At 34.8% G+C, this 14,227-nt stretch overlaps 2 protein-coding genes across 2 annotated transcripts; both read left to right on the top strand.

Moving 5' to 3' along the window:
• The first annotated feature begins 904 nt into the window (after positions 1-904).
• Positions 905-4,281, top strand: LOC118061389 (probable voltage-gated potassium channel subunit beta). The gene is given in 6 exon segments (XM_035074820.2): positions 905-1,343; positions 1,962-2,157; positions 2,834-2,935; positions 2,937-2,978; positions 3,238-3,402; positions 3,886-4,281. Coding segments are annotated over 6 exon segments (987 nt in total). The 5' UTR covers positions 905-975; the 3' UTR covers positions 4,000-4,281.
• Positions 4,282-8,395: 4,114 nt separating this feature from the next.
• On the top strand, positions 8,396-13,650 carry LOC118061398 (uncharacterized). Its single transcript, XM_035074824.2, is given in 9 exon segments — positions 8,396-10,283; positions 10,473-10,846; positions 10,935-11,021; positions 11,519-11,671; positions 11,894-12,057; positions 12,147-12,294; positions 12,476-12,598; positions 12,674-12,761; positions 13,151-13,650. Coding segments are annotated over 9 exon segments (3,213 nt in total). The 3' UTR covers positions 13,339-13,650.
• Positions 13,651-14,227: the final 577 nt, after the last annotated feature.

The following is a 14,227-nucleotide window of genomic DNA, read 5'->3' as shown; positions in this document are numbered from 1 at the left end:
TTTTATTAAAATATTAATATTAAATGTGTTATACTATTTATTAAAAGAATAATATTAAACGTGTTTTGTGAATTGTCATTATGCTTATTAAGATGCCTTAACTTCTTAATGAAATGGAAATTTACCCTTTATTACTTCTATTTGCAAATACAGTATTTGCGTGTGAATTTATTGGTTTTGTGCTCATTCTATAATTATTTTCTTTAAAAACAATTCACAAGAAAATAATTATGTGGCAACATAAATAAATAGTTAAAAAATATTTTTTAAAAATCATGTAGTCACAAGTGCTCCCAGTTATTTTCTAAATCAAACATCATCAAAAAATGTGTTTAAGAGTGTTGTGATTTCTAATTTTTAATTTAATATATATTTTTAGTATTTTTTTATAGATACTAATATTAAAAATAAAATAAAAATCTGAAAAAATATTTTCAAACAAAAAATATCTTAAAAAACATTATATATCATAATATCAAATACATAATTTTTTTTTTATTTTTTTATTCTAAACTGCCGCAATAAAATCACATTCTTTCCAAAGAAAGAAAAAAAAAGAGGAAAAAGAATAATGATAATTGTTATTTTTTAAATTGTTTTTTATTTGAAAATATATTAAAATAATATTTTTTTATTTTTTAAAAATTATTTTTAATATGAATATATCAAAATGATATAAAAATATAAAAAAAATAATTTTAAATAAAAAATAATTTTAATTTTTTTTTAAATATTTTTAAAATATAAAAATAAAAAGGCCATAACAGTGACACATTTATTTGCAATTTCGAGACAAGTAACCACTTCAATACTTCCAATCCACTATTTCCACTTCACTTCCAAATCCACTAGTTCCAGTCCACTATTTCCACTTCACTTCCAATCCACTATTTCCAACACTTTTATACTCTCTCTCTCTCGATTCCATCCACAGAGCAAACACACTTTTCTCTCAAAACACAAAAAAAAAAAAAAATGCAATACAAGAATCTAGGGAGATCAGGCCTGAAGGTGAGCCAGCTCTCTTATGGAGCTTGGGTAAGTTTTGGGAACCAACTAGATGTCAAAGAAGCCAAATCACTTTTGCAGTGTTGCAGAGATCATGGTGTCAATTTCTTTGATAACGCTGAGGTTTATGCTAATGGAAGAGCTGAGGAAATCATGGGTCAAGCCATCCGTGAACTGGGTTGGAAGAGATCAGATATAGTTGTCTCTACTAAGATCTTTTGGGGAGGTTCTGGTCCTAATGATAAAGGCTTGTCTAGGAAACATATTCTTGAGGGTACTAAGGCTTCTCTTAAGAGATTGGATATGGATTATGTTGATGTCATTTATTGTCATCGGTATGTGGGTTTTCTTTTCTTTTTTTCATTTTTGGTTAATTGACATCCCTTTGTTTGACTTGTGGGCTGATTTGTGTTTGGCTGTAATGGATCTTTTCCTTTTTTTGAGATTTCGGAACCGATTATGTGGATGTGATTTGATGTGACATTGATTATTGTTGTTTTTTATGTTAGTGCTTGCTTTCTCTTGTTAATTTGTGATTTGTTGGATTGTTTGATGTTTTGTAAAATGTGAAGCACTGGGCTGTTGGCTTTAGTTCTATCACTAAAGGGATGATGGTAAAGAATCTGCTGATGCAAATTAGTGAAAGAAGTCAATATGGATAGTTGTGCTGTTTGTTTCATGGAATTTGTGCTCTTTCTATACCATTACTTGTCTACAAGCTTATTGTTCGAGACAGATGAGATTATCTTGGTGTCATTGTCCTGTAAGGGGAAGTTTTTTCTTGATAGTTTAGGTTTTGGGGCTTTTTGCTCTTTATTTATGTTTAATATGAGATTTTTCATTTATTTTGATCAGTCTTGGTTTTTGCTATTGCTTTATTGAGTATAATTTGTTCTCTACAAGGGATTTGTTGAAGTGGTCTCATGTGATGTCAATATGATTTACTGTCACAGCCCGGACACGTTCACGCCAATTGAAGAGACAGTGAGGGCAATGAATTACGTGATTGACAAAGGTTGGGCATTTTACTGGGGGACTAGCGAATGGTCAGCACAGCAGATCACTGAGGCTTGGGGCATTGCAGAGAGGCTGGACTTGGTGGGGCCAATTGTTGAGCAGCCAGAGTACAATATGCTCTCCAGGCACAAGGTGAAGAATTTCTCCGTGTATCCAGATGTGAAAAGTTTGGTTTTTATTTTTGAAGTCAAAAATGAAAATATCATTTACATGGTTTCCTCGTGTTAATATAATTTCTAGTTGAATGTAATGGAAATAATGGTTTTGGGGACCATGGTTTGCTAGACAGCTTGTTTGTTAGGTACAAAAGAGCAAAGTGTATCCGTGTCCAAGACAGAATCACATTGTGTCTTGGCTTTTTTGCTGGTTCTCTTTCGAATGAAGTTTATCTTCAAGTTTGAAGGAAGATTTAGATGTGTTTAAGCTAAACCCACCGCCCCTTAAGTAGTTGGGCCCCATATGTCATGGAGTTGAATAGTGCTTAAGAGGTGATATGAAAGCTTTCCTAAATAAAAAACTTCACTGAAGCCTACTCGTGGTTGTTTTTGGGTTTTGTAGCATCTTTTGTTGCCACCCCCCAACAAACACACACACACACCTAGTGATTGATCATATCATCACTTTATTTGGAACATTTCTTGCTACAATGCTGTACCATCAAGTGGTTTATGTTAACGAGTAGTTGACTTTAATGGCTATTGCTTATAATGTATATAAACTTAATTTTGCTGTTTGTGAATTCACTTGCACATTTTATGAGTTAAATCAGGCTTTCAACATGATTTGATTATATCATGTATGTCTATAGGTTGAGTCTGAGTACCTCCCATTGTATACCACATATGGCCTTGGTCTCACCACATGGAGTCCACTTGCATCTGGGGTGCTCACTGGAAAATACAACAAAGGTGGCGTTACCTTCTGATAGCCGATTTGCTTTGGAAAATTACAAAGTAAGACTTGTTTGCTTTTTGTTATTTTATTACTGAATTTTCTAGTTAGTTTGTGTTGTCTTAAACTATAATGACAGACTTATTAGTTGGATACATGTCCAAATAAGAACTTAATTTTCAAAATTTTGTACGCATAAATTATAAAGTCTCTGTGTCTAACTTTCATCTTAAAATGAAGCAATTGTCTTGATGAAGATGCTTCTTTGTTTTTATCTAATTTTTTTGGGTACAATTCTAAACTGTGTATTATGGCTTCCAGAATCTTGCTAGCAGGTCATTGGTTGATGATGTGCTAAAGAAGGTTAATGGATTGAAGCCGATTGCTGATGAACTAGGCGTGCCTTTATCTCAACTTGCAATTGCATGGTGTGCTGCAAATCCAAATGTCTCGTCAGTTATCACTGGTGCTACAAAGGAATCTCAGGTTTGTTTGGAAACAGTGATCCTGGGAACATAGCTTTAAAATTGTATCTCTTGAAACATGTGCATTTATTTAAGTAATTTTCCAATTTTTCATTTGTTTATCTGATTATCAGTCAATTTCATTGAAGAGGGAAAGCTCATCCTGTTTTACATGCAAGAAAAGAATTTCTCTATTGTGCTTCATGGCTATATTTATTTTTCAGCTGATTTATTGTTATAATTCATTACATAATGCTTAACCTAGATAATTTGCTTACTGGACATGGATAAAGTCTCTCAGAAAAAAAAAGCATGGTTGGTGTGTTGAAGCACCAGATGCTCAACTTATGAAACATACCAAGTGCTTTGGACTAGAACACTCTTTTGTAGGTTCTTGTGCACACTAGCAGCTTGTAATCGTGGACTTCCATCATCTATGCATTGTACAAGATCATTGCTTTATTAGTGAGTTTGCCAAATTCAATATTCTTTCCTTCTCATGTAGATTCAAGAAAACATGAAAGCTGTTGACGTGATCCCATTACTGACTCCTGCTGTGATGGAAAAGATTGAGGCTGTTGTTCAAAGCAAGCCAAAACGTCCAGATTCATTTAGGTAAACTCTGAATCTGGATGTTACCATTCTGTTGTGCGCGTGTGCATCATGGAGCTAAATCAACATGTCTGGAAGTTATATTCCTTTGGCTCGGTACTAGTTATTATAATGTCCTTTTACCTTTAGTTTCCTTCTGTTGATCTGAAATCCGCATTGGATTCTCGTTCATTTAATGGTTGCATTTGTTGGTGGATTGGAGGGTGCCAAATTGATGGGAATTGGCAAGTATGAACTTGTAGTCTCAAGAGATTTCAGTACTGTTTTGTGTGGATGTTATATTTTTCTCTTTCAGTTGCCCCCCCCCCCCCTTCAATTTAATTTCAATGACGAGATTAAAATGATGCAATATATATAAACATAATTAAGAGGAAGTTTTTGTAGGAAGTTGAGTTGCCGGCCAAGTTAAACTGTGATAACAATCTCAAGCCTGATTGAACCTGAGCCAAAACTTGCAAGTTTAATACCAAACGGTGGCAACCTGATTCAACGTAGTAGGTTCCTGCAAGTAGAACTTTACGTGTGCATAAACATATGCAGCCACAAAACCTTTAGATGGAAGGACCCATAACAAGTTCTCGGTTTGGGGGTCGCGGGGCAAAAGATTGATGCAACTTGCCTTTGTTCCTGCTCCCGCCTTGATGAATGATGAATTTGTTCTTAATATTTCCAGTTTTGACCAGTGTCAAGATATTATCATTTCTGGCTGTTTCTCCCCTTTCATATATTCCCAGTGATCATGTTCGCTGCTTGCAAGAAACCGGAACCTTGTCGGTTTGTGTTTTTTTTATTTGACTGCGTCGTTGAGCCTCGTCAATGGCTAGAAATTAAGCAACCATCAAGAAGCATCATTTCACAAAGCTCAAGCTCTTGCCCCTGCTTAATTTGGTGAAGCGACGACTATTCGACTAGTCTGCGTTGTGAAGTTTCGCTGCTTTTTCCTTTTTGTGATTCGCTGATCTGTTCAAGAATCGTTTTTTGGTAGAATTGATTAAAGACCAAGGTGGTGCTATCGGTACCTTTAAAGACCAGCGACGACTATTCGACATGTTTCTTTCTTTTTTTGTAGATATAAAAGATGCTTGGAATGAATGCTGGCAAGGTTGAAGGCAATGTTGCTAAAAAAACAAATTGATTTTTAAAATTTTATGGTTTTATAAGTCAACATGTATATAATATGTTAAATTATATTAAAACTTGAAAACTAGTAAAATCGGACAAACTCAGTAAAATCGGATTGGCTTTACGAGTTTGAAAAAAATATAAAATTGTGTATTTTGGTAATTTGTATCTTAACATTTTCATTGTTTTAAATTTATATCTTGCAAAACTTGTGCAATTTGATAATCAAGGACTTGATTAATGATACAAGTTATTTGTGGATTTTATTTTCATAAAATTAAAATATCTATTCATTCTTCATAATTTTTTATGTAAACTGTTAACATATCAATTGATATATTGCTCTGTTTTAGCTAGCAAATATACAGAATAAAAGTTGTAAATTGGCATGCTTGACCCCTGAGTAATTAATGTTAAATGGTCTATCAAAATTTCAAGGGACTTGTTTATTGTAAATAACGAAGTAAGTGGGTCGATTTGTTCAAGAAGTAGAGGAATCAATGTGAATAAAATAAAGGTATTTGAACTTTTCTATTGTTTATTTTATTTTTATTTTAATTGTATTATATTGTTAATTACTACTTGATTGAAATGATTAATATATAATTAGTTAAAATATTTTACTAATGATTTTATATTGTATATTCCGTGTCATGTCAAAAAAGCATATTTTGACAACCTTAGTCGATGGTGATGGATGGCAATATCATAAATATATCAGGGTTTATAATTTTGGGATTTTTCAATTTGATATAATGAAGTTGTGTGAATAGACAAAAATGGTGTGCCAATAGCATAATTAAAAAAATAGTAAAAAAAACTTGATTAAACCCTGACGGGTTAAGATACAAAATCTTTGACTCGATCATGATACTAGGGTAATCACATTTGAAAGCAAAATGAATAAAACCATAAAGCTTAATTATCAGACAACTCAATGTTGATGTACAAAAAAAAAAATTAAGAAAAGGCAACAAAAAAAAATCAAATTCAACCCAATTTAACCCGAGTTAACCTGCCAACCCAACAACCATGGCTACAAGATCGGGATAACCAAATGGAAATGAAAGGGGGCAAATCACAAAGATTAAATTCCAATAAATCTAATATTAAATGTTGAAATTGAAATAAATAATTTTAAAAAAAGGAACAAAAAAATTTAAAGTCAACCTATGTTAACCTTTGAAACCAATGACTTTAATCATGAATTCGAGATTAACTCATAGAAGGTAGACCATAAAAAATAACAAAGGAAAACTAAAAAAAAAAAACATTAGTTATAAATACAAAAAAAAATAGACAAACTTCTTAAATCTATTCTAATATCTAAAATTCACAACCTATTAAATTTATCAACTCAAGTTCCATCAAGAAGCTTGATTCCCTAACAAATTAATTTTGAAGAATAAAATCATGAAAAAGATAATATCAATTTAAAAAACTTGTCAAAACAAAAAAGATAACAATGAAAAAGAATAGGGGTCAAATTTGATAAAACAATACCAATAAAATTGAAAAAAAAAAAGAGTAAAAAAGTATCTCAAACAAAACAACTATCAATTAAAAGAATGGGGCCTAAGTTTGAAAGAATTAAAAATAGAAAGGGATGAAATTGAGAAACATTTGTAATTCTATAAATTATTCAGAATAAAAAAATAGTAATTAAAAGGATATGGACCAAATATGGAGGAAAAAGAAATTAAAGGAGCTGATCTGAAATTTTAAAGGGTTTGGTGCAGAATTTAAGGATGAGAGAGAAGAAGAAAAAGAAGAACAAAAATGGTTATCATATCAAACGAGAAGCGCATTTGACGCACGTGCTACCCCATCGCAAAGAGGATGCTGAGACCTTCCAAACACTGATGTGGAAGGTTGCATGTAGTAACCAGATGGTATCGCGCACATGGCCTGAAAGGCACAAGGGTCACCTAGCCTTTAGCGCCTACTACACACCATCAACATGTTTTTTTTTAAATAGTATTTATTAGATAGTCAAATATAATAATGCCCTTGAGTAACCTTCGTATTAATAGTAAAACCAATGTAAAATGACAAAAAAATCCTTGTAAAAGAGTTGTGTTGATTTTATCTTTAAGAACAACAAAGTAATTTTACTACTTTAAAAAAAAAAAAAATTAGAAGACCATAACGCCCTGATTGAAAGGCAATTTAATTTTTTTATTTTGGAATCAAATTAGTAATTTTAATATATAAAAAAATAAAATTATTAACCTAACCTTGCACAAATTATTAAAAACAATTGTATTATAGTAAAAAAAAAAAAAAAAATCATCTTACTCTTGATGCCTAGTTCAAAAGTTTTTTTGGATTAGAGGCAATTTTGTTAAATTACTATCCGAATGAATAGTAATTTGTTACATGAAAACCTATTTCTCTTTTAATAATTTAATTAATTTAATAGTTTACAGTTAGGTTGGCGCTCTCCCTCCCCATATTTTTTGTCCACGTTATTTTAAGCTCTCTGTCTTGGTTTCCTTTTTAAACTCCGTCTCTCATGCAATGCTCTCTCTTTCTCCTTCATATCCTCGCAACTCAATTTCATACTCCATTTTTTCTCTTCTGCCTTTCTCCTGTTCTTCAATGGAACAATCTCCATTGCTTTACATGTTCACATAAAACTGCAAATTTCAACGAACAAGAAGGTACCCATTTCAGTACTTTCATGTACAGTTTAATTAATATTTTCGGCACATTTAAATCTTGTAGGAAAGAAATATTCTTTATCTTTTTTTGTTCATTTCCCTTTATTTATCTATGTGAATTATGCATGCATTCATTATTGATGATATATATTGATTGTTTAATTGAATTGGTTCTTTGTTTGATTTATCATGTTAGAATAGTTGAATTTTAATATTGTTTAATGGATGATTATGCATGAAAGATCAATGTGAATTGTGGCACATTGATTTTCTTGTGGATTTAGCAAGATTTGTAAGATCAAGTGGAATTAATTGTAGATGCACATTTTTATGACAATTGTTAGCTGGTACTGAAGAAAGGGAATCTGTGTATTGCATAATATGATGCTGCTAGCATCCCAACAATTTTTTTCTTTCATGTAAGATGACAATCAGTTTCTATGGAGAAAATAAGCATTGAATGCTATTTATTTCTTGCACAGGACTGTGAGTGCTATAATCTGGTCCAGTTTCGAGTTCAGTAGGAATTTGGAAGAGCATCGAGGAAGCATGGGCCTAAGAGGCTAGTGAATATTCATATGCAGCTTTATTCAAAGTGATTTTTTTATTTTTGATACCATGACTCTTGAAACGCCTGGTGGCTCAGGCCAGAAGCTCTTTGGAGACAAAATCAAAGTTGTGGCTACTGGCAGAATTGATGCAGATAGAAATGCAAATAATATTTGTGTACAGACAGGTGAGGAATTTTCTCCCCAGTTTGCTCGAAGAAGAGTTCCAGAACTGCACGAGCTAGGGAAAATGGGATTCAATCATAATCACAATAATCTGATGGGTTCTGAAAATCATACCAGCACTCGTGGGATAGGGAGAAAGGAGTCTGATTGTGATGCTTTAGGTTATGTTTCCAGGATAGAAGCCACAGGACATGCTGCTGAACTAGAAAATAAGGCTTATAATGATGATACAGGCAGATACCACTGGGAGTATGCCCCCAATGCACAAAAACCAAGTAACTATGTTGATGAAACGAGTAATTATGGTCAAGTAACCTTATGTCCAAGTCCGACCAGTCCACCTAAATGTGTGCAGGAAACCCCTTGGCCATATCAGCCTTTTGTAACTAGAGTTTCAGAAAGCACTTTCTCAGGAAAAATGAAATTTCTATGCAGCTTTGGGGGAAGGATATTACCGAGGCCGAATGATGGGAAGCTTAGATATGTGGGTGGAGAAACGAGGATCATATCCATCAGAAAAAATGTTACATGGGGGGAGCTTGCAAAGAAAACTTTGGCAATTTGTGGCCATCCTCATACGATCAAGTACCAGCTCCCTGGCGAGGATCTTGATGCGCTTATTTCTGTTTCTTCTGATGAAGATCTTTATCACATGATAGAGGAATATCAAGAGCTTGAAAGAAATGGAGGCACTCAAAGACTGCGGATATTTCTTGTTTCTTCAGGTGAACCTGACAGCCCAAATTCTTTTGAAGGTAAGACCTCACAACAGCGTAATGCTGATTACCATTATGCTGTCGCTGTTAATAGTATGTTGGACCTAAGTTCCCAGAAGAGCTCTAGTGGACAGAGTTCTGCAAGCCATCAAGGAACTGCTTCAGATTATAAGAATCTATCTCCTCCTGTAACTCCACTTAACATTCAGTGCAGAGATCATAAGAATTCTAAAGGCCTATTTTATGTTGATCAATCTTTCCCTGACAGTAATAAGAAACACGGTGCTTTTTCGGAAGAGAAATTTCCATCTGACACGACATATTATAATAATCTTCCTCGTGTACCGATGCCATTGATGAATCAAGCCTGTCATCACCAATATCCAGGTGAAACTGATCAGACTAGCAAACAATTAGAAATGCATCTTCATAATCGATGCGAAAGTGGAGATGTTCTTCCTTATCAGCTATGTCCTCAAAATTCTATCAATTCAGACTGGCCTTTGATTATGGAAAGGGCATTTTCAGACTCACAGTTGCGGGAGAATGGTGAGGTGTCAAAAAAATGGTTGGAAGAAGCAGTTATTACACTGTCCCTGTGTAATAATGAACGGGAAAAATCACCTTCACTGAAAATGTCAAATTCATCCTCAGAAAGGCCAATGCTGTGGCCATATATGATGGATGAGAAACACCAATTCACTGACTTCGAGAACCTTTGCAGAGAAAAGCTGGGTAATATTGACACTGATCAAGAGGTGCTGAAGTGGATGGACAGGAATGTTAACTATTCTGATGTAGACAGAGAACAGAATGAAGGAAATGTTAAAGCTTCATCAAATGATAATGTCATCGAGCATAGGAACTTACCGAATTTGAAATACCCTCCAAGTGCTTATCATCATCCTCAAGATTCTCAAGCATATGGAAGGGTGGTTTCTGCTACTCGAGTTTACCCTTTGGAAAATTCTGCGGATATTGCGAGGGAGCACCCTCAGGGTCACCAATCAGGCACCAAAGCTCCTTACTTGTTTGTTGAGAACCAAAAGGTTTCCAAGGATCAGCAGTGTGCTATGACTGAGAGCATCAGGGGTCAACGAATTTCCCATGGAGATCCTGAATATCTACATTCTGCATCCCTTGAATCGAGGGACAAGAAACCGAAAGTCCTTAGCTCTGTAAGTATAGCTCTCTCCATAGCAAGATTTTGCCAATCTGAACTAGAACTTGCAAAATAATAATAATAATCCTCTAATTTCTAAATATCTATTCAGAAATCGGATAGGAGTGCTTCAACTAGATTTGTTTCCTTGTGTGATGAAGACCCCGTGGAGTATCCTGAAAAGATAGAAAAGATTCCTGACAAGGGACAATCATACGAGGAACCATTGGACAGAGATGCTCAGTTTGTCCAGTCACGGTCCTTAGATGGCCATCATGATGATAAGATGCTGGAGCCAGAGGTAATTGTTGAGGATGTTACTGGAACTACGCCTCCCGATATTCCTTTGTCTTTGAATGTTGTCCCACGTGTAGAGGAAGAGATCGCAGAGGGATTTCAATCTGATAGAGATAATGAGGTAGAAAGCACTTGTCAAGATCAAGAATATGAATCCGAGGTAACTTGTATCCTTCTGATTTGGACTCTCTGTGTGCATGATATTTCATTTTCCAGTCTATTTTACCCTTTACCCCGTGTGTTCTTAGGATATTGAAGATTCTGACAGAGACACAAATGATTCCATTAGTGATGCTGCGATGGCTGAAATCGAAGCAGGCATCTATCATTTGCAGGTTCAGATATAACATCTCATAAGTTACACATCTTTATTTTTTTATTCATAATTCAGAAAAAAATTCCTTTAGCACTTTCATACCTGGGCTGCAAGGTTAATATGTATGAGGTTCCTTTTCGCCCAATCGTTGAGGGATGCTTTTAGCCCTCAATGCCAGTTCCAGCTGCTTTCGCACAAAGCTTCACTTTAGTGAAAAACAAGCCTATACTTCGAAGCCTCTACTAGTTAAAATGTGAACTGATTCTCGTTGCTTTTTTATTAATTTTTTCTCATGATTTCAACTCTCTGCAATCATTTAGATGGTGCATGCTTACGGCTGCAAATGCAGTATGAGAATTTTATTGTTTGTTTTAGATGCGTTTTCTTTAACAATTGACTTTCTTGTGGCCTAGGTGATTCGTTTTTTTTTCTTCTTCTTTTTTTAAAGGATAAATCAACTTTTTCTGATAATATAAAGGATAAATTAACTCAATGTTTTATGCTCTTACCATGCAGATTATAAAGAACGCAGATATTGAAGAAGTGCAAGAGTTAGGATCTGGCACATTTGGAACTGTTTATTATGGGAAATGGAGGGGAAGTGATGTTGCTATTAAAAGAATCAAAAGGAGTTGTTTTTCAGGAAATTCATCAGAACAAGAGCGATTGGTTAGTCCCTGTAATTATCAGTTTTAGAACAATTGCTTGCCCTTCATGTTTTCTTTCACTTGATAATGGTGGGCTGTTCTTGCCAAAAAAATACACGTGGAGGTCCAAAGTTTCATAAAATAAAGTTTCATATATTAGCAACCGGATTTCATGGTAGATAAGTTTTAGAATCTCTCTGACTATTCTGAGTAAAAATCTAATTCATCCTGCCTGTTTGTGCAGACCAGAGACTTCTGGAGAGAGGCTCGCATCCTGTCAGATCTTCACCATCCAAATGTGTTGGCATTTTATGGCGTAGTCCCTGATGGGCCTGGGGGGACAATGGCCACTGTGACTGAATATATGGTGAATGGATCATTGAGGCGTGTCCTACGAAAGAAGGATAGGTGAGTTGGAAGCTCAAAAATATTCTACTTCCTAGTGCCATCTATCATGAAATATGCTATAGCTCATGGAATCTCTCTTCACTGCACAGAGCACTAGATCGTCGGAAAAAACTTACAATTGCTCTGGATGCTGCTTTTGGTATGGAATATCTGCACTTGAGAGATATCATTCATTTTGATTTGAAGTGCGACAATTTGCTTGTCAATTTAAAGGATCCCCAACGACCCATATGCAAGGTAATGTTCGCCGAAACCCTTCTCTCTATCCTCCATTCATTTTTCTGTTGTCTTCTAGTAGTTTTGATTCTACATCAAGCATGCTTTTCATCTTTCAAAAGAGTTCCTCTCAGCTTTATTCACTCCACATTCTGTATCAAAGTGGAGTCTCGTTCATCTATGTATGTTACCTGTTCTCCAGGTTGGAGATTTTGGATTGTCAAAAATCAAACGGAATACGCTCGTGTCTGGTGGTGTGCGTGGAACCCTTCCATGGATGGCACCAGAGTTATTGGACGGCAACAGCAACCGAGTCTCTGAGAAGGTGAGCACAATACTATACTTTCTTTGTCGTGGGATTTAGAGTATATCATGAACTTTCTATATCCTTCCTTTACAGGTTGATGTCTTCTCGTTTGGTATTGCAATGTGGGAGATCCTGACTGGTGAAGAGCCATATGCCAACATGCAATTCGGTGCTATAATAGGTCAGGTTTTAATTGATTGATGAAATTGGTTTTCCCTTCCGTCTTCCAAAGAACTTCTTCAAGTTCCTTCTGTTTTTCCTTACACTTTGTCTAATTTGAATTAGAGTCTGCATGTGCTATTTCCTTTTCTCATTGATTTCTGAAAATGGACTTCTTCTTCGTTTAAAATCTAAATTAATTCAAGACAGTCTTACAAGGTTTGAATCAATCCATCACGCATGCACATATCTGATTCCTTTCCTGAAAAGCTAATCATGCTTGAAAATAAACTGTGTCCCCGTCTATGCAATATTCGTAGCAGAAGGTTTAACACATCAGCTTGTCGCTATTTCATGTTCTTTTTGTCTGATTTTCGCAAAGGATCTAACCATTGTGAACTTTGAATGAAGGCGGAATTGTAAGCAACACTCTGAGACCTCGAATACCAGAAAATTGTGATTCTGGGTGGAGAAAGCTGATGGAAGAATGCTGGGCGTTCGATCCAGAAGCCAGACCATCATTCACAGAGATAACGAATAGGCTGCGAGTTATGTCAACAGCACTCCAGCCAAAGCGACATAATCATGCAAATAGATGAAGCCCTCCTGCGTCAAATCATACAAACACGTTCGCATGCCAAAAACATTTAGCAGGGCAATGCTTTAGAGTTCTCGACTGGCTTCTATATGAGCCATCGTTGTGAATAAAAATCCTTGGAGGCCAGAAAGAAGGTAAGAATATGATCGATTATTTTGTTCCAGACTTAGGTGCTGAATCCTTGACTCTCCAGCCAGTCACGGCTGATGACGAAAAGCTACCTTCAGAATGAACTCCACCTGTTCCTTTCATTCCCTGCATGCAATCACAACTACACTTTTTCATCAGCAAGGCAAACCTCATGCTAGATTATTGGAAGTAAACTATAAATACTATTAAATATATATGTGTAATTTGTTTTTATTTATGGTCTAGATTAATAAATAAAAAATCTAATCTATTTTATTTGCGTTTTGATTCCAGATTATTTAATTTTCTAACAAGCTATTATTGTCAACTTTTAGAAGGTGTTTGTTTACGCGACAGCTTTAGCTTTTAAAGCAAATCACACAAATAACATATTTAATAATGTTAAAACTTAATTTATTGTTTATGTGAGATTCATATAATTTATGTTAAAACCACATGTTTGCTGAAAGCAGCTGAGAGCTGCTTCTCCCCTTCTCCTGAGTCTTGACAATGGAGAGTTTCACTCTCCATTGTTCCTCTTCATCTGCTGTGGAGAGTGAATTATTTACTCTCTATTGTTCACGTGAATGGTGAATAATGTCTTTATTGTTCCGGTCGGACCGGATCCAATCCAAAACTAAATGCATTCAACTGGGTCTGACCTAGTAAAATAAAAAAATTATTTTTTTTTTAATTTTTAATTGTGTTTTATTCAAAAAAGTTAGTGTTTAACATTATTCAATGACACTATATAAATTAGA

The sequence above is a fragment of the Populus alba genome, chromosome 1, assembly GCF_005239225.2.
Source record: "Populus alba chromosome 1, ASM523922v2, whole genome shotgun sequence".
NCBI classification, from domain to species: Eukaryota; Viridiplantae; Streptophyta; class Magnoliopsida; order Malpighiales; family Salicaceae; genus Populus; species Populus alba.
The sequence above is the reverse complement of the archived record's forward strand: the minus strand, read 5'-3'. Positions and strand labels throughout refer to the sequence as shown.